This window comes from Sturnus vulgaris, chromosome 12, assembly GCF_052056855.1.
Source record: "Sturnus vulgaris isolate bStuVul1 chromosome 12, bStuVul1.hap1, whole genome shotgun sequence".
Lineage (NCBI taxonomy): Eukaryota > Metazoa > Chordata > Aves > Passeriformes > Sturnidae > Sturnus > Sturnus vulgaris.
The window spans coordinates 10806629-10830359 of NC_142254.1; the positions used below are offsets into that span (position 1 = coordinate 10806629).

The 23731-nt window shown below is 43.0% G+C and overlaps 1 protein-coding gene across 1 annotated transcript; it reads left to right on the plus strand.

Annotated features, from left to right (window-relative positions):
* The first annotated feature begins 1582 nt into the window (after positions 1–1582).
* Positions 1583–21225, plus strand: RBL2 (RB transcriptional corepressor like 2). Its single transcript, XM_014882974.2, has 22 exons — positions 1583–1792; positions 3109–3239; positions 4425–4625; positions 5324–5388; positions 8661–8789; positions 9543–9703; positions 9809–9873; positions 10529–10715; positions 11422–11588; positions 12080–12189; positions 13074–13177; positions 13532–13669; positions 13877–14041; positions 14601–14712; positions 15263–15535; positions 15842–16113; positions 16674–16850; positions 16995–17066; positions 17457–17574; positions 18621–18823; positions 19038–19202; positions 19571–21225. Exons 1-22 carry the CDS (start codon positions 1598–1600, stop codon positions 19739–19741), a joined length of 3381 nt encoding a protein of 1126 aa, XP_014738460.2. The 5' UTR covers positions 1583–1597; the 3' UTR covers positions 19742–21225.
* The last annotated feature ends 2506 nt before the right edge of the window (positions 21226–23731 follow it).

Consider the following 23731-nt stretch of genomic DNA (forward strand, 5'->3'; position numbering starts at 1 on the left):
CTCATTCAAGGAAGAAAGGAAAATGCAGTGCCCAAGATCCTTCATGAAGTTAAACTGGAAAATGAGGAGTTGTTTGCTTTCCCTCCTGTGTGCTTCCAGTGTGAACGAGACCTGACAGTGCACAAATCTCAGTAGTGTTCCAGGTAAGGTCTCGAGAATAAAAGAGAGGCTGGTTTGGGAAATTCTTGGGATCCTAATGTCAGATACAGTATCATCATCTAAAGAGATGAGAGCACTTTCCCTAGTGCTCACCAAAACTGGTACTAGTCCTTACACTGTTTTCTGCTCTCAGACAACAAAAGCATTTGATTTGGGAACTACCATGTCAGCTCCTCTGCTTGACAGAGTTTGACCTGTGTGCAGCAGCTCAAAGTAGGGGATAAGAGCATGTTCATGGGGAAATTTGAGGTTACAGACAGTAAAACATGTATGTGACTGGGGGGTAGTCAAGCAGCTGTGAGGGACTTGGGCTGAGAGGGTGTTTGTAGCTGTTACTTGTCATACTGGTAGATCTAGCATGGAGTTCAGTAGGCGAAATTACTCAGATAATTAACATGCCATATGAGGAGAACTCTTTATTAGTCTTGCATCTTTTTAATGAGGGAGGAGCAGGAGGGAAAGAGGGGAGAAGGAATAAGTTATTACTGCTTTATGTTTTAGTAGACACTGTAAATTTAGCTAAACAGAAAAGCCCTACATCATTTATATAGTCCGGGTGGCAGAGAGCTTCCCATCAATGCCCTGCATATCTCAGAGCAGGAACTTGGCCTCACTGCAAAGTTCACAGCTTCTCTGTGTTACGAAAAAAAAAAAAAAAAAAAAAAAAGTAAGACATTAAATACAGCCTAAACACGCATTTTTAATGTTGTGAGTTGTTCTGGTAGTCTGGGGGGCTGCAGGTCTGAGTGGGACCGTGCTGGCATCATCATCTTCCAGTGCCAGCTCAGGCTTTCCGCTCTTCTTACTGCTGGGTACCAGCGTGTATTTGTGTCCTGAATCACATCTCAGGTCAGCCAAATCATCTTTTCTTGACATTTCTTTTTTTACCCCTGAAGCTTTCAGCGTTCGTGAAATACCAGTAATACAAATTCAAGCCAACGGAGTCAATAAATCTCTTTTAATCAAGTGCAGCCTATTTTACTGATCATTTAACTGACGAGTACCTGCTCTAGGACTTAAATCTTATTTTTGGCAGCCTCCTCTCTGCTCGGACTTAACCAGGGGAGCTATTTCTGCCTCTTTCCTATCCCCCACTGTCTCTGTACAGCCCGTACCCCGCACTGTGTGTGTATACTTGTATATTTTTGTGTACATATTTGTGTACATATTTGCGCGCTGCCCGCCCTCTGCCCGTTCCGGGCTCCCCTCACGGCCCGGGCCCCGCCCCGCCGGGGCCGCGTCTCGCGGTGCGTGGTTGGAGCGCGCGCCGTGCGCCTGCGCGTGGGCGGAGGGGGCGGTCGCCCCGCGGGCCAATGAGCGGGCGCGGCGCGCGGCGGGGGCGGGGCCCGTCCCTCGGTGTTTGGATTCGAACGCGCGGGGCGGTGGCGCAGGCGCGGTGCGCGGAGCGCGGCGCTGCCCCCCAGTGGCGGGGCGCGGCATGGCGGGCGAGGACGCGGCCGGGGCCGAGCCGGGTCCCGCGGGGGGCGCGGCCGCCGCCCCGTCCCCGCCGGGCGAGGATGGCGAGACCCGGCAGCGCTACGAGGAGCTCTGCAGGAGCCTCAACATGGACGAGCGCGCCCGCGCCGAGGCCTGGCTCAGCTACCAGAGCATGAGGCGCAACTACACCCTGGAGGTGAGGGAGGCGCGAAGGGGCCGCGGCCGGCCCGGGGGGAGCGCGGCGGGAGGCGGGGGTGAAGTGCGGAGGGAAGGGACGGCGGTGGAGGCGCGGCGGCCTCTCCCTCGCACCGCCCGGCCGGCCGGGAATAACCATCGCAATTGGGAGTCGTAGCGGCGGCAAGGTGTTAAAAATGGCAGAGCCCCCGTCGCTGTGGTCCGCCAGCTCCCAGTAGTGCGGCCGAGGAGCGGCACGGTGGCCTCGGGCAGCTCCGCTCCGCAGCCGCGCGGGGCCCGCGGAGATGCCCAGCGCAGGTGTGATCACGTTTGTTATGTTTTGGGGGGCTTGAGCGGCTGCGGCACGGCCCGGGCTGACGGGTGAAGGGTAAAAGGTGAAAGGTAAAAGGTAAAGGGTTGGGCGCGTCGGTCTTGAAAACAAGAACACGCGGTGACGCGCCCGGGAGCTTCGGAAGCGCCTTTTTATCGGTGCCTTCCTCCAGCGAAGGTGGCGTTTGTGATAACCCTCGGCAGTTCCCGGGTCCCCCAGCACTGCCCTCCGGCGGCCGGGCGGCTGTCGGGGCTCCGCAGCCGGACAGGGCTCGGTGCTGCGGGGCCGGGGAAGGAGGAGCCCCCGCTCCGGCAGCGCCGCTGTCACATCGCAGGCAGCGAGCCTTGCCTTGCCCCGCGGTGTGCGCTCACCTGGGCCCCTGACATCATCGAGCTCGACAAAACCACAGCCTCGAATTCAGTTTGACCCCCTTGGTTTACCCGTCTTTTTTCCCACTGAAGTGTTACTGTTTGATCAAAGACGGAGAATGAAATTTCAATTGCTCATTAGAATTAATTTCTGTCTTTAGGTACCAGATTGAATAATTGTTCTACTGTGTAATATAGAGCAAAATGGAAATGATGTTTTTCTTTCCCTACTGTCCTTTCAGGGCAGAAGAATGTTTTGGTTGCAAGAACTGTAACTTTTTTTTTTCCCCCTTTTTCTTTTAAATCTGAGCAGTACAAAACGCTGTAGAAGAACAACACTAAGAATGCATTTTCATATACGCAAAATATACTTCACACTTTGAGCCAAATGTGAAGTTTATAATGGTAACTAGTAAGTTTAGTTTTGTTGCAGTTCAGTGTTTGGTGTCTATTTAGCACCTGTTTTGCTGCAGTTAAAAACTCAAAGCACAACAGAAGTTTGAAACAGCGAATCAACTTTCTCACTGGTTGGACTTCATCTGTTCAGGACCCAGTGCTTTCCCCGATGCTGGGGTAGCTGAAAAGCCTGCTTTTCTTATTCAGTGAAGTTTTTTAGATGCCTAATGTTTTGATTCACAGGGAAATGACATGCATTGGCTGGCTTGTGCCTTGTACGTGGCTTGCAGGAAAGCAATTCCAACTGTGAGCAGAGGAACAGCGGAAGGAAATTATGTATCCTTAACCAGAATCCTGCGCTGTTCAGACCAAAGGTAACTTTTATTCTTCCTGATTTTTAGACACTTAGAAAATCTCAAAGCGTGCTTATCACCTTGTGAAATTGGAAATAGAGAATAAAAGCTAAATGTGTTTCTTGTTTCCTGCTTTTGAAGATAGACACTTTATATCCCTGGAATGTTTGTGTTATAGCTCACTGCCACAGAAGTAGGGCAGCTCCTTTGGCTCACTACTATGTTCATAAAAATACTGGTTTTCAAAATAAGAGATTGACTTCCTTCACTCAAAGGAGAAAGAAGCTGGTCATTGAAGAGCAGCCAATTTTTGTGGTGTGAACTTCTCACATGAGAAACCATTTGTAGTTTGCTGTGAAAATGTTCACTAGATTTATCTCCATTTTTGCATAAGAAAATTTCATTTTTCACATGTTCTTGCTAATGTCACTAAATGAGGTCAGAATCTGATGAACAAATATGTGTATGTTTATGTCCATTAAGTAATAAAACTGAAATAATTGACTTTACTTATTACAATCTCATGGTTTTCTAAAAATTCCGTAGATTGTCACATAAAACCAAAAAATGTTCTTACGTACTTTTTTTTTTATCCTATTTCCTCTACTGTTGAAGCATTGCTGCTGATTTAAATAATGCAAAAGTGTTCCTCTATAAGCTTTTGTTTTCCAAATCAGAAATTGAGGGAATGTTGATAAATTATTTCTTTGATTTGGGATATCAAGACTAATAACACTGAAAAAGAAGGTGTAGATAAAGAAGCAGAAAAGGAATTAAAGCCAAATTTACAAAGTGCATTTTACCAAAACTTAAGAGGTTTTTCATGCTTTGTAGAATATTCTTAACATTGTAGATCTCACAACTTGTTTTATTTAATTTAATAAATAATTCAGAAAAATGAGGCAAGTCTGATTTCAGAATAATCGAACTGTTGGAGTTGATTTTGTCTTTATGAGAAGATGCCAGACCTGTGAGTACATAGTTAACGTGGTTATCAGCTGAGGATCTAAAAATATTTCAGGAGCTGTCTGAGCTCATCCATGTTTATGGGTGAAGGACTGGCTCTGAGTTCATTGTCACGTTTGCAATGCCACCATTTCATCAGTAGTTTGGGCAGTAGAAATTGCACTTTCATTGAAAATGTAGAGTTTATTTCTGCAAGAAAAACAAACGGCCTTTCTGATCTAACCTGTTCGGTATTTCCAGCTTGATCGAGTTTTTTAACAAGATGAAGAAGTGGGAAGACATGGCAAATCTTCCATCCCAGTTCAGAGAGCGAACTGAGAGATTGGAGAGAAACTTCACCGTTTCTGCAGTCATTTTTAAGAAGTATGAGCCCATTTTTCAGGACATTTTCAGGTATCCTCAAGAAGATCAACCTCGTCAACAGAGAGGAAGAAAACAGAGGTGTGTTTTTGTTATTTCCAGACTGATTTTAGAGCATTACTTTAGTGAAAATGCAGTGAAGCTGCTTGGTTGTTTTGTTAGTTGTATTTTGACTGTATTTTCATAGTTGTTGTTTATAATATCGGAGTTGGTTTGTCCTTGCTTGCAGCAAATTTTGAAACTCTTTTTCAGTTTCAGGTCTGACAGGGGCAGGAAATCCCAAAGCTGCTGAGTTTCTGGTGATTTGGGGGATGGGGGAGAGGGGAGAGATTTCAATCAGCCTGTAAGCAAGGGAAGCACTAGTGTTGCAGAGGTGGGAAAGACAGGAAGAATTTGATCCTTTTATGATCTGCATGGCTTTAATAACTCATAGTACAGCTCAGTCTGTTTCACTGCCCAGTAACTCCCATGGATTTCTTCATAGCTGCAGATCTTGTGGATATTTTACTTTATAGCAGAAGCTTTGTTTCTTTGTTACTATTTGTATTTGCAGTGCTGCAGAATTGATCTTGCAGGCTGAGACTGGGGTTCAGATTTTGCCTACACCAAATATCTTTTAGGTTTTGTGCATCTTTCTGTATTTCCTTTAGTCAGGGTTTATGGGAAGGGTGTAAGATTTTGGCCACACTGTAGTAAAGCTTAGTTTTGAATTAGTAGGATGTTTTATCAGTTTTGATTCATTGAGCTTACTGTCTTCTTACTGTATTTTCCTCTAAAAGACGACAACCATGTACTGTGACCGAAGTTTTCCACTTTTGTTGGGTGCTGTTTGTTCATGCAAAAGGTAAGAGATCTGAAAGGGATTAAATACAGCAGACATAGTTTTATTAGTCATTCTTTTATATCAGCCCTTAAAGTAACCAATAGGTGCAGTCTACATGTAACCTTTATTGTAAGAGCAGCCTTAAAGCTTATGAGAACAGTAGAGAATTTCAGATGTTTTTCTTGATAGTGACTGTTGGGAGAAAAAGGAAGGCACAGGATTAAATCCTCATTTTAGGCTTCAGTTATTCAATCGTAGCATGTATAGTCTGAAATCTTTTCTCATCAAATCTGTGTCTTTAGGAGTTTCCACATCCCTAGCCTTGTTTCAAGTCCTGCTTTGATGAATGTTCGCTGTGAGTGATGTATAAGTAAGGTAGTGCTTTGGGGAAAGTAAAAACAGGATTGATATTCCACATGGAAAGAGCACCATTGTAGGTTCAGATCATCTGATGGTGTCCAGTAACTTGGGTTTTTTTCATAATATAACACCTATTAGGGGAAAACAAGTATTTTAATTTCTTCAAGGAGAGCAATAAAAGGAATTTTGGTTTGGTTTGGGAGTGTGTAGTGGGATGTGTTTTTTCAAATTTAAAAGTGAATCAGTGTTAAGATTCCTACAATGTTCTATGATTTCCTTAATTGGATGATTTTGAGGCTAGGACAGAGTAGGCTGTGGCAATATTGAGTGGCCTGGCACTGATTTTTTTCAGCACAGAACTTTGTTTACAAAGCCTTTGTTTCTACACTGCCATGCTGCAGAGCGTTCCTGGCAGCAGTGCCGGACCCTCAGCACTGTATCCCCGCACAGAGGTCAGGAAGGGTGTGCTGGGCCACAAGGGCTGCACTCAGCACTCCATCCTGTGAGGAAGATGCCTTTTTGTAAGGCTGCAAATTCCACCTTATTGGGCAAGGGAAGTCTTTCCTAAACAATGTGGTGCTTTCAGCCTGAAACACAGCATGATTTCAACCACTGAGCCCAGAGCAGAGTCAGTACTGTACTTATTTCTAGTCAGTCAGGACTTCACTTCCTTAGCACAGGTAGGCAGCTGAGGAGTAAGTAGGTCAGTCTGGAAAATCACAGGTTTTTCTTTTCCCTTCTGTAAAGTCCTCACTTCTGTGGGAAGATTGGATGGTTGACAAGGTGCAGAGGGACGTTATGGTTCTTCCTGTTGCTAAGTTGTTGACTGATATGTTTGAGTAACTGCACCATCGACTGACTGCATGTTAGTTGCAAGCAGTTTCAGACATGGTAACTTAACCTTATGGAGAACACCACGTTGATAACACATCCAGTTGACTTTTATAAGGAAATGAAAAAAATTGCAGTGCATAAAAGCTATAAAGTTACTAGATGATTATTAAAGTGTGGCAGCACAAAAATGTACACTGAGTGTTGACTAGGAAGGCGTTAGGTGCTGGTCTGAGGTTCTGTGCTCTATGGTATGGGGGTGGGCAGTAAATCCTTATCACAGCAACCACACATCAGTGGCAGGCCCAGACTTGTCTGCTCCTGCAGCCCATTGCCTTCAGTTCATGCTCTGCACACTGAGGGAGTCCCTTGTTCAGTGGGACTGCACTTCAGAATACTGTTTGTAAGAACTGCTCTTCAAACTCTTTTCTTTCTTTCTTTAAAATTGATGGGGAAAAAAAAATCTCTGTTTTTATTATGTAGTACAAGGTTATGAAAGGGAGTTTTGTTCGAAATGTCAGCAACAAAAAATTACTATGGAACTACTGGTACTGCGAAATGATATTTATTTCTGTACTGACAGTAAGGATTGCCGTGGTAGTTGTCATGGTTGTGGAATTGAACCTGTGTTATGACAGTTACTTTGAGAATTTTATTGATTAAAGATTTGCTAACAGTATTTAGGTTTTTCATTGCTTTGCTATGAACCTTTAATGATTTGGAAATAACTGATAAGTGAGTAAAGTTAATTAAAATTTCATCCAGGGTTCATTTTTTAAAACAAATTATCTGCATTGAAATTATTTTTCTTCTAACAAACATGGAGCCTGAAAATAACATAACTTTGAACAAACTGGTATTTTACTGGTAAAAAAATAACAGCATAATTGAGAAAAATTCTCTAATCATATATCCATTTCAATATGTTCTAAATGAGTTTATTACTATATGATAGATTTTTTCAAGAATTTAAACCTGTTCTTCAGAGTGGGCTCAGGTAAGTGATTTGGAGCTTCCCTGAGAAAAAAGGGATGGTGGAAAGAGTGGAAGAGTTATTAATATTTAAGGAGTAATAAAAACATTATGCTGTGCATAAAAAGTAACAGAATTGTGATTCATGTTATTGATTAATTGTATAATTTATTTTACCAAACTGTTTTTATCTAGGGCCACTCCTCTAGGGGAATATCATAAACATAAATGAGTTCAGTAAAGAGTAATGTACAACTCTGATTATAATCTTTGTTAAAAGTGTTAAAAGAGTGAAGTTACAAGGAGTCTTTTCTGCAGGAAAATGATAGATAGAAAATATTTAATAAACAGGGTCAGAGATAGGCACATTTTAGCTCTTCTGTAAAGCACAAGAGAAATGAAGTTAAATTTATTATTGTTTATAATAAGTATGCCCCCAGCAAATTTTTTGCAAGGAAACAGATTGTTCAAAAATAAATCTGATTTTGAGGTAAGTACGGGTCTGTTCTGGGAGTGAGGGGCAGGGCTGAAGGAGGGAGCAGTTTCTAGGCCATCTTAAAACCTGGGTCTGGCCTTGCCAAAGTTAAAGTTTCGTGCAGCTTTTTACAGCAATGCAAGGTTGGGGAAAAGGGGAAAAGTTGAGCCTCAGAACCCATTCTACCCCTCCTTGGCCTTCAGAGCAGAATTTGCACTGGGCAGGTGCAGTGGGAATCCAGTGAAGGGCATGGCTCTGCCAGGCAGTGGGGCTGGTGCTGCCAGAGTGACGTTTTTCTTCCTTGGGGCAGTTTGCATGGTACAGTTTGTGCTGCTGCAAGTTATTTATGCACTGGTTAATGACATTACTGTGAATGAGGGAGCAGCAATAGCTTATTTATTAACATTTTGCTAAGGTTTGATTTCAAAATAGCACAATATACTTGTTTTTGAAAAAATATTTTTACTTTTATATTTGTTATGTGTTATTGTGAGTCTGCTTTACTGCCTGTGTTGCTGTCCAGCTACTTACAGTCACCAAAGTCTGTGTTTCCAAGATTCCATTATTGATTGTAATACAAACATCAAGAGTCTCTTGGTTAAAAAATTCTTAAATCCTTGCTAATTTTATGTCTTATGTTTTTCTAATATTGCAGGAAATTTTCCTATGATCAGTGATGACTTGGTCAATTCCTACCATCTCTTGTTGTGTGCTTTGGATCTCGTGTATGGAAATGCTCTGCAGTGTCCCAACCGTAAAGAACTCCTGAATCCTAATTTTAAGGGTATGTTGAGAAAAAGAAGTTGATTTGAAATATATGAGAATTAATATTTTCTGTATCTGACTTTGCAGTTCCACTCCTATTAATGTAGTAGATTTTGTCAATAATGCATTAGGTCAAGAATTTGATATACTGTGGAAATACCCTTTAAGGGAAGTTCCAGAGTAATAGTTTGAGTTAATATGGGTTTAATGTCAGTGGAAAAGTGCATAATGACACAGCCACCACTGGAAACAGTGAGACTGGAATGTTCTGTGATGCAGCAGTTAAGAAAAACCCAGGGCTCAAACAGGAGATTTGTTTCTCTGTCATTTCTGGATTGCTGCTGTTCATAACCACAAATTCAAATGAATGGTGAGAAGTTGCCATTGAATTTCTGATGTAACTCTTCCCAGGCTTGCACTTCATTTTCAGTGCTGTACAGGATTGGCTTTCACTTGTCGTGCTTTGGATGTGACCTGAGACCATTATCTCAAATAAATATTGTAGTTCAATGGTGTTTGATTTTTTTCCTATTAGAATTGATGTCTGTAGGTTTTATCACTCAGTAAGTAATGTTTTTAATCTGTAACTCAAAATGTGCTTTTGATAACATTACCAGTTGAGTGGACATTACATAATTAGTAGTTCTTTCAAGAGGACTAATTAGTTTGCTGTTTTAATTTCATACTTGACTACACAGCATAGAATTTAAGTTTAATAAGAAAGTAAGACATGAGTTTGCAAAATTAAATCATACAATATTCTGAATTGTAGGTCTACCTGAAGACTTCCATAGTAAGGATTATAAAGTATCATCTGATCCTCCCTGCATCATTGAAAAACTGTGTTCTTTACATTATGGATTAGTTTTAGAAGCAAAAGGTATAAAGGAACATTTTTGGAAGCCATATATTCGGAAGCTTTTTGACAAAAAGGTTGGTCAGTAAGTTTGTAATGTAGAAAAATTTCTCCTTACTTGTTACCTTCAAAACCTTTATAAGAAATGAAATGCCCACCCTTTGTTCTTAAATGTCTTACAGCTATTAAAAGGAAAAGATGAAAATCTGACGGGGTTTCTCGATCCTGGGAACTTTGGAGATAGCGTGTAAGTCCCTGTTTGTGGTTTGGTTTGCAGGAGTGTCCCTCTGTGGCCCAGCTGCACTGAGCACTGGCACAGCCATGCCTTGTGTGTCCAGTGATGGCCATCCAGCACTGCCTTCCTGTTCCTGGCAGTGCAGGGGGCTGAGGCCTGCTTGAAACAGGAACGGTGCTTCAGGGTGGTGTTACCTGATGTCTGCTTTAATTCTTATGTTTCTTTTTCCTGGATAATTTTTTTGTGTGTGTGTAACTCAGAGTTATTATGAAAAAGCTGTGGGAGCACACCGAGTAGGAAGTGGGAGGGAAAAAATGGGTTCGGTGGTGTTTAGAGATGTTTATGGGTAGGACTTAATTTCTTTTAATGATATACAAATGGTTCCATGTAATTTATGATACAATGGTGTGTAAATTTTGAGGAGTTTCCAGGAAATAGGAGTTCTCAGTATTTTACTGTGTTCTTCCTGCAGCTGGATAAATGGCAGGGCTTCAGATACATAGGGAAAATAATGTCCTTGCTACTGTCATGTTTAAAGTACTGTAGATCTTAAAGGAAAAAAAATTGAAGCAGGCTTCCCCCAGGCCAAAACTGTGTTCAGTGTGTGAGCAGGTGAATAAAGCAGTCTAAATAAAAGGGGTTTGTCTGTCTTTCCTTTCTGCTGTAGCAAAGCCATCAACAAGGCCTATGAGGAGTATGTTCTGTCAGTGGGAAATCTCGATGAGCGAATATTCCTTGGCGAGGATGCAGATGAAGAAATTGGAACTCTCACGAGGTGCTTAAACACACCTTCAGGAATGGAAACAGCTGAAAGGGTACAAGTGAAGCATAATTTGCAGCAGCATTTTGACAGGGTGAGTATGGCATGGTCTGTGTTGCTGTTTTTATATGCCATCCTCCCTGGCTGCCTATGGAGACAGAAATAAAACACACCTTGGAGTGTGAGGAGAAAATGGGTGGAGTACTGGGAGATGGACTTCATGGTGAAGAATGTAATGCATTTGTTAAAAGAAGTTACTGCATGATTAGGTAATTAGAATATACATTGATTTTAATGTGTGCTAATTGAAGGGATATCTTTGATACTACATTATTGTAATGTGATGGCTTGATCTGATGCAAATAAACTAAAATGCTGATCAGAAGGACTTCTCATGTTAAAGGTTAAACCTGCTGAAAGCAAACCCTGTCTCAGTACACTTTTGCTATGAGCTACAGCTACCTTTGTTACTTGGGCCAGGAAGGGATAATGGGGTTTGGGCAGGATTCTTGAGATTGGTCCAACTGTTTGACACTTCAGTTCCAGCATCTGCATTTCAGCATAGGTCATGTCCCCTCTGTTTATACAGAACTCTTTGATATAAACATCTGAGCAACAGAAATTCGTCATTGCTGGCTCTTACCTGACTCATGGTCTGGTTTGGGCTGTTTGATTAGGAGCCATTTTTTTTCCACAGATCTAATTCTAAGAATTCTGCAGCTCTATGTTTTTAGGTTATGACCTTTATCAAAGTTTATATCAGGGTGTCTGTGTATATGTGGTTATGTTTTCGTTTTCAGTCCAAATCACTCAGGATCACAACCCCCCTTACTGGCCGCAAGTATATTAAAGAGAGCAACCCATACGTGACACCTGTTTCCATAGCAACCTACAGCCTGAGCCGCCTGCACACGATGCTGGCAGGACTGAAAAATGCCCCCAGTGAAAACCTGGAGCAAATACTCAGGTAAATTTGGGGTTTAGCCAAATAATCCTATTTTCTATTCTAGTTTTAATCGCTTTAATGCTGAACAGTGTAATTTGAAATGTGAGCCAGTCTTTTACTACTGGAGCAAAATGGAATCCAGAGAGACATTTACATTTCGAAGGACTGTTCTCTTTATTTAGACTCATCTGTCCTTAGAGACTGATGAACATCCACCATTTAAAACCCAGCAGTTCTGAGCTTCTCTAACCACAAATTGCCAGTATAAAATTTTCAAGACTTCTTCCTGTTTAACAAATGGCACTACCTAGGAAATCACTCCATACTGTAAGAGATGCAAACCAAACTTTATTCTCCATGTGGATAAACTGTTTTGCAGTTAGACACATTTGTGTCTGTTTGTATTGCTGTGCAATATATTTCCATTTTTATGCTTTCAACATACGAAAAAATAGAGTGGTTTTGGTCGTAGTAGGAATAGTATATTGAAAATGTTTAGTTTTTATTTTCAGGTCATGCTCCAGAGATCCTTCTCAATCCATTGCAAACAGAGTTAAAGAAATGCACGAAGTGTACTGTCAGAGCACTCAGTCTGAAGGAGAATTCAGTAATTTTTCCAAAGGTGGGAAACATTTTGCTTATCCATAAAATGCCTATAAACACATCCATCTCTTGTAATTAAGTTTTACATACACGTTATGCTTCAGCACAAGTGTCTTTTCTACTTCTCTTCTACTTTCTCTTCTCTTCCTGTGTTCTTAAGACTTAGCAAATTTCAGTGCTCTGTGAATTTTTATAATCAGCCTTAGCTTGAATCGTGGGAAATTGATCATACTTCCAGCATTAGAAAAGTGAAATGAAAAGACTTTTAACTACCACTTTTTCTCTCAAATATAAGAATATTAGTGATGGCATTGATTTCTGTGCTTGTAAGGAAAATCTGAGTAACTGTAGTATTTAAAAACCCAACAGCAACTTTGGCTTACATATGAGCATGGATTAGTACAGGTATTAAAATCCTGCCAGTATAAACACAAAAGCATGATTGGCAAAGTTGTCTTGATATCTGAAATGCCTGAAGATGGGTTGAATACAAGGAAGATGCTCTTGCCCTTAATAAGGCCTTCCTTTGTTCTTGTCAGCTTAGTTGCTTCAGTGCTTTTTGTTGCACAGTGCAAGGTGGATCCGTACAGGTGCATTTTCTCAATTTGAATTGTGTTCATTATAGGAATGTTAAGGATTCTTCTTACAGGTGTCACCAGGATGGTGTCACCAGAATCTGGGTTCAGTAGCAAGTTACTCTGCTCTGCCTTCACAAGTCAGTGCAGTGTAGGAGAAGGATTCCTGCATTAACTTGAAATTAACTAGTTTAGTCTTGACAGTATTGTATCCACAGCAGCACAGAAATCCACACAAGCTACTGTTGCATTTCTGTGTCTGAAGATTAAGAATATAATATTCTTTTATTGCATTTTACAATATTGCTTCTATTTAAACTTCCTGCAGATGTTGCTAGTAAACATTTTCGTCGTGCTGAGATGCTCTACTACAAGGTCTTGGAGTCAGTCATTGAGCAAGAGAGGAAGAGATTGGGAGACACTGACTTATCTGTAAGGAAAACTAATCAAAAGATTCTTCACTTTTAAAGTTGGACCTGCAAAAAAAGAGCACAGATGTAGAGTAGAATTGTCAGCTATTTAAAATGAGGGTAAATCTCTGAGAAGAACCCTGTAAATACACCTGAATAGACGAAAAAATGGTTCAAGAAATTGTGTTTGCAAACACAAAGGTAGATGAAATTTTTAATGAGTAAAGATGGTTCATTTTGAACTCTCTTCTGTCCCTTAAAAAATAGGGGGACACTTCTTGTAAGCTTTAAAATTTTGCTGTTGACACAATAAAAAGCATTTTATTGTTCTATAGTTACACTGTAAAATAAGCTTTAAAATTTGCAACTCTTGCAGGCAATACTGGAGCAAGATGTGTTTCACAGGTCTCTGCTGGCATGTTGCCTGGAGATCATTACCTTTACATACAACCCACCCGGAAACTTCCCATTCATCACTGAAATATTTGACATTCCAGTTTATCATTTTTACAAGGTAATGTGTTTGATAGCTAGAAATGCTTACAAAGTCGTGAGTGCTCATTGACCTGTATGACAGCCTAGGATTGAGTCATTGTAATGCAGCCTTCATATTTCTGATAGTCTCTTCTGCCTTGAAAATCTAGTATTGTAATTAGATCTTGTTTAAGAATGAATCTATGAAACAAATACATTGTGTTGATCATAATTATCCACTGCACAGGTAATTGAGGTTTTCATTAGAGCAGAGGATGGCCTTTGTCGGGAAGTGGTAAAACATCTGAACCACATTGAAGAGCAGATCCTGGAAAGTATGGCATGGAAAAGGGAATCTGTACTGTGGGACAGGATCAGAGAGAATGAAAACAAAGTTCCTACTTGTGAAGAGGTGAGCACATCTTTCTGTGTTACATGGCTTTCACAATCAGACAGGATGGCAGAGAGACGACTTTGTACCCTGAAGGAGAGGCCTTACAGGTCCCAGTTAGCAGTTCCACCATCCCAGCCCATCAGTGCAGGGAAAGCAGCAAGTGCAGTGTGCTCTGTCCTGGTCAGGGTCACCTCTGTGGGGACATCTGCAACAGAGACAGGCAGCAGAGATGAGTCTCACCCAGTATTTAATCCAGTATTTTATTGGTGTAGCAGAACAGTGAACAAAATGGTCAAGCAGGAAGGTTTGGACCAGTAACCCTGGGAAAGATTATTGGACAAGAGCCGTGGTAAAAAGTAGACAGAGTAGCCACAGAAGGACTTTCACAGTGTGATTCTCCCAGAGCAGCTCAATCACTCACTACTGGTTTTGTTTGGCTTAGGCTAAGTTTGTCACTGTTCTTGTTATTTTTCCACAAAGTTTTGCCGTTCAAAATTTGTAGTGCAGTAGCGTTTAAAAATTTGCTATGTAGTTAATGTGTAATAGAGACATTCTAATAAAAAGATAAATATTTTAGGTAATGCCACCTCAACACTTTGAGAGATCTGCTGGGAACAGTGTTGTAGGTTCACCACTGACACCACGGCGAATAAACGAGGTTCGTGCTGAAAGTGGAGGACTGGGAAAAGGTGAGATATTTTTAAAGCAGAACATGCTGTACATTGCTTACTTAGATTAAATTATGTAAGGGAGAGAGCTGCTTTAATGCCAATGCACAGTTAGCTGCAAACACATTGGTAAAGGGTATTGGTATTGCAGCTCACAGAGTTGCATCAGAGGTCTAAGACTGATGGATTCATCATACCAGTGTGAACAATAACTGCTTTGATAGGGTGTTCTCAGGTGATGGTTATGGGCAGCATGTGTTAAACAGTATTTATACATGCACACACAGCTTGCACTCTAATTGGTTTGCTTTATTGCTATACTAGAAAAGAAACTCCACTATATGACATCTCTAACTTTTCCACTATAGAAAATAAAATATAATGCATGAACTTAGAAAAATATTAAACACAGTATTATTGAAGATTAAGTCATCTCTAAAAGCAATTTGTGCTTTTACTTTTTTTTTCCCTGAAGAGCTTTGCATGCCATATTTTGGTTTGCATTAGATTTCCATCACCTATTTGTAAAACAAGAGTTGAATATAAATGTGTGTGTGTTTTTTGTGCCCAGGCCTGTCCTCCCCTCCTGCCACGCTGTATGACAGGTACAGCTCTCCCACAGCCAACCCCACGCGGCGGCGCCTGTTCGCCGACAGTGACGCTGCCCCCGAGGCTGGCGCCGCGCTCAGGGTGCCCCCCCAGCCCGTGGTGGGCACCGTGCCCGTGCAGAACGTGAGCCCCGAGGCCGTGTCCGTGACCCCCGTGCCTGGCCAGACCCTGGTGACGGTGGCAACGGCCACCGTGACAGCCAACAACGGGCAGACGGTGACAATACCCGTGCAAGGTGAGGGAAAGCTGCTGCGCTGCCATTCGGGCTGGTTCCGTCAGGGTACTACAACACAGCCAGGGAGAACTGCCTTAGTATGAAACCCGTACTTCAGACTTGTTATCTGCTTGTCTCATGATGAAGTTTCCAAAGTATTTTGATTAAACAATTTCGTGTACAACATACTAAATGTCTAGTTATAAGTAGCTAATAAAAGAAGTACTGAATTGTTTTTAAAAACTCAAAAGAAACCTACACACACACACATACACACATCCCCCATACAGCTCGCTGTTATTTCAGGCTCTTTTTGTTGCATTGCAGGTATTGCCAATGAAAATGGAGGAATAACTTTCTTCCCAGTCCAGGTAAATGTAGGTACCCAGCCCCAGGCTGTGTCTGGGCCCATGCAGCCTCTGAGTGCCCAGACTCTGGCTGGCACCCTGAACCCTCAGATGGCTGGGGCAGCACTGCAGTTGCCAGGCCAGTTAGCAGTGCAGCAGATCTCCCCTGGAGAGCAGAGACAGACCCAGCATCTCACTGCCACGGCCGGCAGGCCTCGCAAGATGGGCTCCCTTGCACTCTTCTTCAGAAAGGTACTTTTTGATCTAGGTTTGCTTTGCTTAGTTCTTATTTTGGTATACCTACTGTAATTTTAAAAATACACACTTACTGGTTGTAATAATGAGGGCATATTACATTTAATCTATACCTCAATTATACATACACACCTGAAGAGTAGTTTTCTCCTGCAGGCCACTTCTCACTAGCAAAGGAGTGTGCTGGCACATCAGGATGTGGAAATAGATTCTGTACTTGGCCAGCAGGTTCTTAGAGGTGTCCCTTTTCTTGAAGGCTCTTCCAAAGAGGTTCACTTTTGAGACTTTCTGGTTTATTCAATACTGTAGGCAATGCAGTGCCCTTTCTATGCTCAGGACAGCTTAGAATTTAAGCTTCAAACAAATACTTTCTTAGCACTGACACCAGTACTGAGAATGTCTGTGCCTTGTAGGCAAAAAAGTTAAATTTGAATTTAGTTATTCTTCTTTTGGCTTAGCATTTGCACAAGCTCTACAGGTGTGCAAGTCTGAGTCACTCTTGCTGGGTCAGAAGAGCAGTGCTGCTGTGGCCCTGAGCACAGTGTCCAATGTCACAGGTGTATCATTTGGCCAGTGTTCGTCTGAGGGACCTCTGTGCCAAACTCGATGTGTCTGATGAGCTGCGCAAAAAGATCTGGACATGCTTTGAGTATTCCTTGGTGCACTGCCCTGAAATCATGATGGACAGACACCTGGATCAGCTGCTGATGTGTGCCATCTATGTCATGACTAAGGTAAAGCGGGAACAAAGAAAAGGCAAACAAAAAACTCCTTAAATACTTAATATTCCCAATACTACTTTCTCAAAAAACCCCAAGCCAAACAAAAGACCCAAAAACCTGCAGAAAAACAGAGCCTTTTCTGTCCATCCCCCTTAGGTTACTAACGAAGACAGATCATTCCAGAACATCATGCGCTGCTACCGGACACAGCCACAAGCCAAGAGCCACGTGAGCACAGTCACTGTTTAACCATGTGGGATCTGGTTTATTAAATGCCTTCATGCTATTTTGGGAACAGAGCACTTGGCAAAGCAAGATTTAATATTAAGGGGATGCAGTCTGTGAACCATTCTCTAAAAAGAGTGGTCATACCCAAAATCCTGCACTATTGCAAGCATTTTTTATGCTAAACTGTACCTAAAATAGAAAATGTTTACTTAAAACCTGAGGAGGCAGTGCCCAGGGGCTATTATTCCTCTTAGGAGGCTGTATTTTGCCCTGCAAGCAGCAGTTTGGTGCCACAGTGCAGCTCTGGCAGCAGATGTGCCATGCAGGCAGCTGTTCCTGAGCGGGTGCCCGCTGCACCCTCCCTGCTCACGCTGCTCCCTGTCCCTGCAGGTCTATCGCAGTGTCCTCATCAGGGGCCGCCGCCGCCGCCGCCACTCGGGCAGCAGTGACAGCAGCAGCCAGCAGAACTCACCCACAGACAGGAGCAAAGACAGGAACAAAGAAAGAAGTGAGTGATTGCAAATGCCAGCTGTTTGGGTTTAATTCCATTTCCAGAACAGCGTGCCTCAACTAAGAGTTGGATTTTATTGTTCTTTCACCCCAAACAGTTCCTCCTTTGGTAAACTTAGACACAATTAAGAATACATTGATAACATTTAAGAGTTGCTCTAACTCAAGGTTTTTATTGCACCTACTCTGACAGTTTCAAATCCCTCCTCATGTGCACTTACCTTGGGAATTTGCTGTGCTGGCCTGAGCTCTGAGTTCAGCTCACACCCCAAAGAACTTTGGAGTCTTTGCAGAATAAGGAAATCTGGGCTAGCCCAGGTTCACAGTTACTCTTATCACAACCACAGAGCTGCAGCAGTTTCTTTTGTAGCACAGTCTGTCTGCAGAAATAGGAACACCACCCACAGCATTGATTGCAGCATAGCTGACAGCTCTGGGGATTCTTCTCTTGATATGTGAACTGACACATTTTCCTTGAATTAACTTTTATAAAGGAAACCGAGGAAGTGATGCTGTGTATTCCTACCAGCAGTTTTCAAGGTATTTAATATATAATGGTATAAGCAGTAGGTATTAATATTTTCTGTCAGAGGAGGGTTATATTTTGCAACTTCCCACATTAAATTATCAGGAAGTATGGCTAAGCCAAGTATTTGTCCTACTGACAGAAAAAGACTACGGTTCTTTATTTGAAATAGTGCCAGGTGGCAACAAGAAAGAGCTCCTGCTAAAAGTACAACATAAATGCTGAAAAATGGAGTTTCGGCTCTTTTTATATTGTCATGCAACTGAGCTCCTACAGCAAATCCCTTGCAGTTTATCCAGTAAGAAGTTAGAAATCAACAGAGCTTTCCTGTAAGGGACAAGGCTCAGGGATCAAACCAGGCATCAGTGCTGGTGGCAGCAGGTTCATGGTCCCTGTTTGTGCAGGCTGGCAGTGTGTGTGCAGGGCTGGCAGTGTGTGTGTGTGTGTGTGTGTGTGTGTGTGTGCAGGCTGGCAGTGCCTGCAGGCTGGCAGTGCCCGAGCCCGTGCTGTGCCTGCAGGCAGCCGTGACTCCAGCCCGGTGATGCGCTCCAGCAGCACCCTGCCCGTGCCCCAGCCCTCCAGCGCGCCCCCGACCCCCACCCGCCTCAGCGGCCCCAACAGCGACACCGAGGAGGAGGAGCGCGGGGACCTCATCCAGTTCTACAACAACGTCTACATCGAGCAGATCAAGGACTTTGCCCTCAAGTACACTTCAAATGCTGTAAGTTACAGTCTCTGCTTTTTCTTAACACACAGAGCTTTGTCTTCTGACCATGCAGTGAAATTTCCTTAAATTATAAAATACTCATCTGGCCTAATAGCACAACAAAACCTGCATTTGTTGTACATCTGTATGGTATCTCGTGTGGAAAAGCCCTGCTGCAGTGAGCCCTGAGCTCAGGCTGCAGCTCTGAGTGCTCTGTTCTCTCGAGCAGACGGACTCCCCCCCGCTCTCGCCGTACCCCTTCGTGCGCCTCAGCTCCCCCCGCAGAGTGCAGCTCTCCCAGCACCACCCCGTGTACATCTCACCACACAGAAACGAGTCTGCCCTCTCTCCCCAAGAGAAAATATTCTACTACTTCAGCAGCAGCCCCTCGAAGGTGAGACTAAAGGTTTGAGTTTGATTTTTTAATTCCTTAACTCTTTTGTTTTTGGTAGTGAAATTAGAGCAGAGTCTGCAAGACAACATTTTGTTTACCTTGTCCATTATCTCTTAAGGCTCATCAAACTGCCAGTGCAGCTGCCACAGCTGTAGGGCTGCATGGGCCTTTGAGCTCTGCATGCAGACACACAACAAACTCCCTTGAGTTTAAGACTTACTCTGGTAAGGGAAAGACCAGTACCGTGATGAAGAAAATACCTTAGTACAGTACAGGTGTCCAGTCCCACTGCACTGCATCTAACAACAGTTCACATCATAATGGGGCAGTCACAAAAGAGAGTTAATCCTTCTTTTGCCCCCCTCCAGAGGCTAAAGGAAATCAACAGCATGGTTCGAACTGGAGAAACACCCACAAAGAAGAGAGGCATCCTCCTGGAAGATGGCACTGAAGCCCCAGCCAAGAGAATCTGCCAGGAGAATCACACGGCTCTGTTAAGACGACTCCAGGACGTAGCCAATGACCGAGGGTCTCACTGAGCCTGCACAGCTCCTCCCTCCCTGGGCCAGGGCAGGAGGGCAGACAGCGCTGGGGACAGGGAGGATCCACCTCAGACTCCTGACACAACTCCAGGCTCTGCTTAAGCTCTTCACAAGGCAAGTTCTGCAGCCTTGCCTGGAGAACACATCCCCAACACAGCTGTGGACCTTGCAGCAGGTATTTACAGCTTTGCTTTGCTCTACTCAGTGCTTCATCCCTGCCAGCTGTGGCCAGACAGGTCCTGGTGCCTGAGCACAGAGCCCTGCACCAAGGTACCAACAATGTCAGGGTTCCTCACTAAACCCCTCACAAACTAACAGCTTAGGAGTAACATTGTCACACTGTCCAGTTCTGCTTGCAGAGGGACAAGAGAAGTGTTTAGAGCCCTGAAGGAAGGTGGATGGATGGATTCTGTCCCTATTCAGGATGGCCCACATGCCCTTGAGAAGCATCACAGTGTTGAGCTCTAATGTGTGGCCCTTTGCTGTACCAAGGGAGGTGACTGTGTTGATTGGTTTGAGCTGTGCAATGTTTTAAAGTGAACTCATGTTCCCAAGGTGACACTTGGGAGTGGGCTGTGAAGCATCATGTTTAAGGCAGACAAATTTTGCTGTATATTTGCAATGGCACTTTTTAAATGTGAATATTTTTTTTGCAAAGGCTGACTTCAGCTGTCTTTCTGTACTGAAACAATATGACTTTTGTATTTATTTCAATCTGACATCCCATTGCTCCTCTTGTCAGCAAATGGCATTAAGAATTCATTGTAACTCGATGTACATGCAACAATGAATGCAGGAAGCCAGGGATGTGTGCTTTTTTTCAAGGAATTTTATATGCTTGTTACTTTTCTTGATAGTCAGGCACTCTAGCCCTTGCTCACTCAGCAGCAGGAAGGTGGTGCCCATCTCTTAAAACACAGATATTTTGGTTATGTTTAAAGGACAGGGCTTGGGAGTTTGGTTTTGTGTTTTGCTTTGGTTTTTGTAAAAAGGCTAAAAGCAGGCTGCCTGGGAGAAATCTCTCCCCTAATACCAGGAGCAGCAGGTGGTGCACATTACACTTACCACTTGTTTTCATCTAAAATAGGTCCAAAATACCAGACTTGTTAGGAAAGCATCAGTACAACATGCCAGTCCTCTGCTGGGGAGGGGGTGTTCTTCATGTAAAATGTGGCACACTCAGGTTCCAAATGGCTTTCTGAGGAAGCAAAAGCTAAAAACCCTGTTTTCAGTCATTCCTGCCCTTCTGAGTAATAGGAAAATTTAAGACTTAATTTCACTAAGAATTCAGCTAAAGTAAAATAAAAACATAGTTTTCCTTACCTGCATAACAAAAAGATGAAGTCCAGAAGTCGTGTAGATGTTTCTGTAAAAATATTTATGGACGTGTCAGATAATTCTTGTTGTTACTATGTTCCATTTACTTCACTTTGTATGAAAATATTGCAATTGTATTTTTCAATAAAGACTTTATAAACTCACAGTTTCGTGTTTGTGTGTGAAAAAGCATTGTACGTGCAAAGCTAGAAAATCTGCAGCAAAGACTTCAGTCCCACACTGCAATTAAAGGTTTAAAAATAAATAATTAATCACATGTTAGTCACACCACAAGGGAAAGGATTTACTCCTGCCCTGGTTTAGTCACCATGGTTGTTCCAAGCGTGTCCCCTCCTGCTGCTCCATCAGAAGGCACCGGGCAGGGCCTGGGAGTGCCAGCAGTGCCAGGGAATGCCCCAGCTCCAGCTGCTGCTCCCTGGCACAGGAGGAGGAGGGGAGTGGCTGCCTCACTGCACAGCACAGGAGGGCTCCAGAACAATCTGCTGTCCCTGCAGGAGCTTCTAACACAACATCTCACACACACAGTGACAGCAGAGTTAGTTCCTGTGTGCTGGGTACTCACATTTCAACTGAGGCAAATTTCTGAACATTCTTAAGTAGTTAAGAACAGCTTTGACCACCACTGGCTGGTGCTGTATTTGTACAGGTAAAGATGCACTGGTTTTCCCCAGGAGGCCTGAGACTATTTCATCAACTGCTGTTCTTGTCCCTTTCTGAAAACAAGTTGTTAAATTACCCTCAGCTGTAACTAATAATAAAGATAGAAGCTGCTGTTTCTACTTTGAAGAAAATGCTAAAAAACCAAAAAAAACACAAGACAAAAAAAACCCCTTCAACAGAGGTGTTCCAAAGGAAAAAAAAGCAAACATGTAAACATATTAAAAAAGAAAAATCTAAAGTTGCTTCAAATAATTTCTTTCATGACTTAATTTGGTTGGAATCCAACTGGAACCTCAGCAGGAAACTCCACTGGTGTACCTTACAGATTCTCTGGAAATGTTCTTTAGAGTTCAGTATTTCAAAGATGGTATTCAGAAACATCCCCTTAACAAAGTGTTGGCCAGACCTTACTCCTTCATCAGATTATGTACCTGTTCTAGGAAAAACATAGCACAATCTAGGAGAAAAGGATTGGCACCTTTTCAGTACTCCTTCACCTCCCTTACTCCTGGAACAGCTTCTTTTAATACATAAGTCTGATTACAAAAATACACAGCATTCTCTCCCTTTTCCTAGTCTAATAAAAAGAATAATTTTTCAGACTATTAATTCTAAACCAAACAAAATTCTACATTCTCTAAATAAAACTATTCTCAATAAACTGCTGTTAGCTGGACTTAACTTGGAGCAATCCAGCCTAATGACCAGCCTCGCAGAGGTCTGTGACACCTTGAAGAGAAACAAAACTTACTCCAACAACCACCACTTTCACAGCATTATTCTGTCATTCCTCCTGGGCATTATTCCTGCCAACTGTGGTGTTTCCTGGCCAACAGCAGCACTGGCAGCTGGGGCAGTGCTGCAGCAGAGACCAAAGAGCAGCCCAGGATCAGAAGGGATTTAAGTTCTATGCCAGTCCTTCACCTAAGTGGCTTAGGAAATGTGCAAGTCAGTGATTTATAACAGAGGCTTCTGAATAACCATAAAACTGAATAGAGGAACTGTCACAGTCCAGTTTAGCTCCAGGCCTGCCCCTGCCCAAAGCAGTTCACAAGGCCAGGCTCAGCAGAAGGCCAGGCCCATCATCTGCTTCACACCAGGAGTCCTTCAACTAAAACCTTGCACATGATAAATCTGAAGCATTTCAATTTCAGTTTCAGCCTTCCTAATAAAAGAACAGCAGCGACACAACTCATTCCACAGTAGTTTAGTGGCAACACTCCAGGCCAGTACATGCATCCCCAAACCTTTCCCACATCCTTTCTGTGAAAGGCACACAGGAGCCCTTTTCCAAGCAATACAAACTCACCTTCAAATCAGTTCCTCCATCCTGTCCTCTACTGCAAATCTGATCAGGCACATGGCAATTCCGAAGCACTTTCACTTCCTCATGACCTGCCAGGTGTTCAGAACACTGATGCTATTGGGACATTAATGCCACTCAGAATACTGACAGAGGCAAGTGCCACAAAGCCATCTGGTTTTCCTGTCACTGAGCACGTGACATTACTGGGAAAGTCTTTGTCTATTTCTTTTAGAAGCCAATAAGTTTTTCTCAAAGAACAGGTTGCAAATGACAAGTGAATTTAAGTGTCACATAAAAACAAAACACCAAAACTCACCACAAACCCCACATCACTGCCCACCCTCCCAAAACACCACAGGCTGTTCCAAGGCAGTTGCCACCAGTACAGGCAAAGGGAAAAGCAGCCCAGCTCCAAGAGGTTAACACTACAATTTTTGATAGGACACTCCTGGGAGGCAAGAAGAGGCATCACACAAGGCTGTGGCATTGGGAAAAGTAAGTCTGTCCCAAGTTCACTTGAGCTTTGGAGAGCTTTTCCTGTGTGTGGAACACAAATCTCTCCTGCACAGAGCTGTTGCTGGTATCCCACGAGCATCCCAAACACCTATGCAGACAAGCACCTGTGTAGCCAGGTGCTCCCACTCTTCACTGAGTCCACAGCACAGATTAACAGGGACAAAAGC

Bases quoted from the DNA above. Each gene is read 5' to 3' on its own strand.
- RBL2 (XM_014882974.2), top strand. From the start codon at position 1,598: ATGGCGGGCGAGGACGCGGCCGGGGCCGAGCCGGGTCCCGCGGGGGGC. The intron at 12,190-13,073 runs GTGGGAAACATT...AACTTCCTGCAG, and splicing joins ATTCAGTAATTTTTCCAAAG to ATGTTGCTAGTAAACATTTT. The intron at 16,851-16,994 runs GTAAAGCGGGAA...CATCCCCCTTAG, and splicing joins CCATCTATGTCATGACTAAG to GTTACTAACGAAGACAGATC.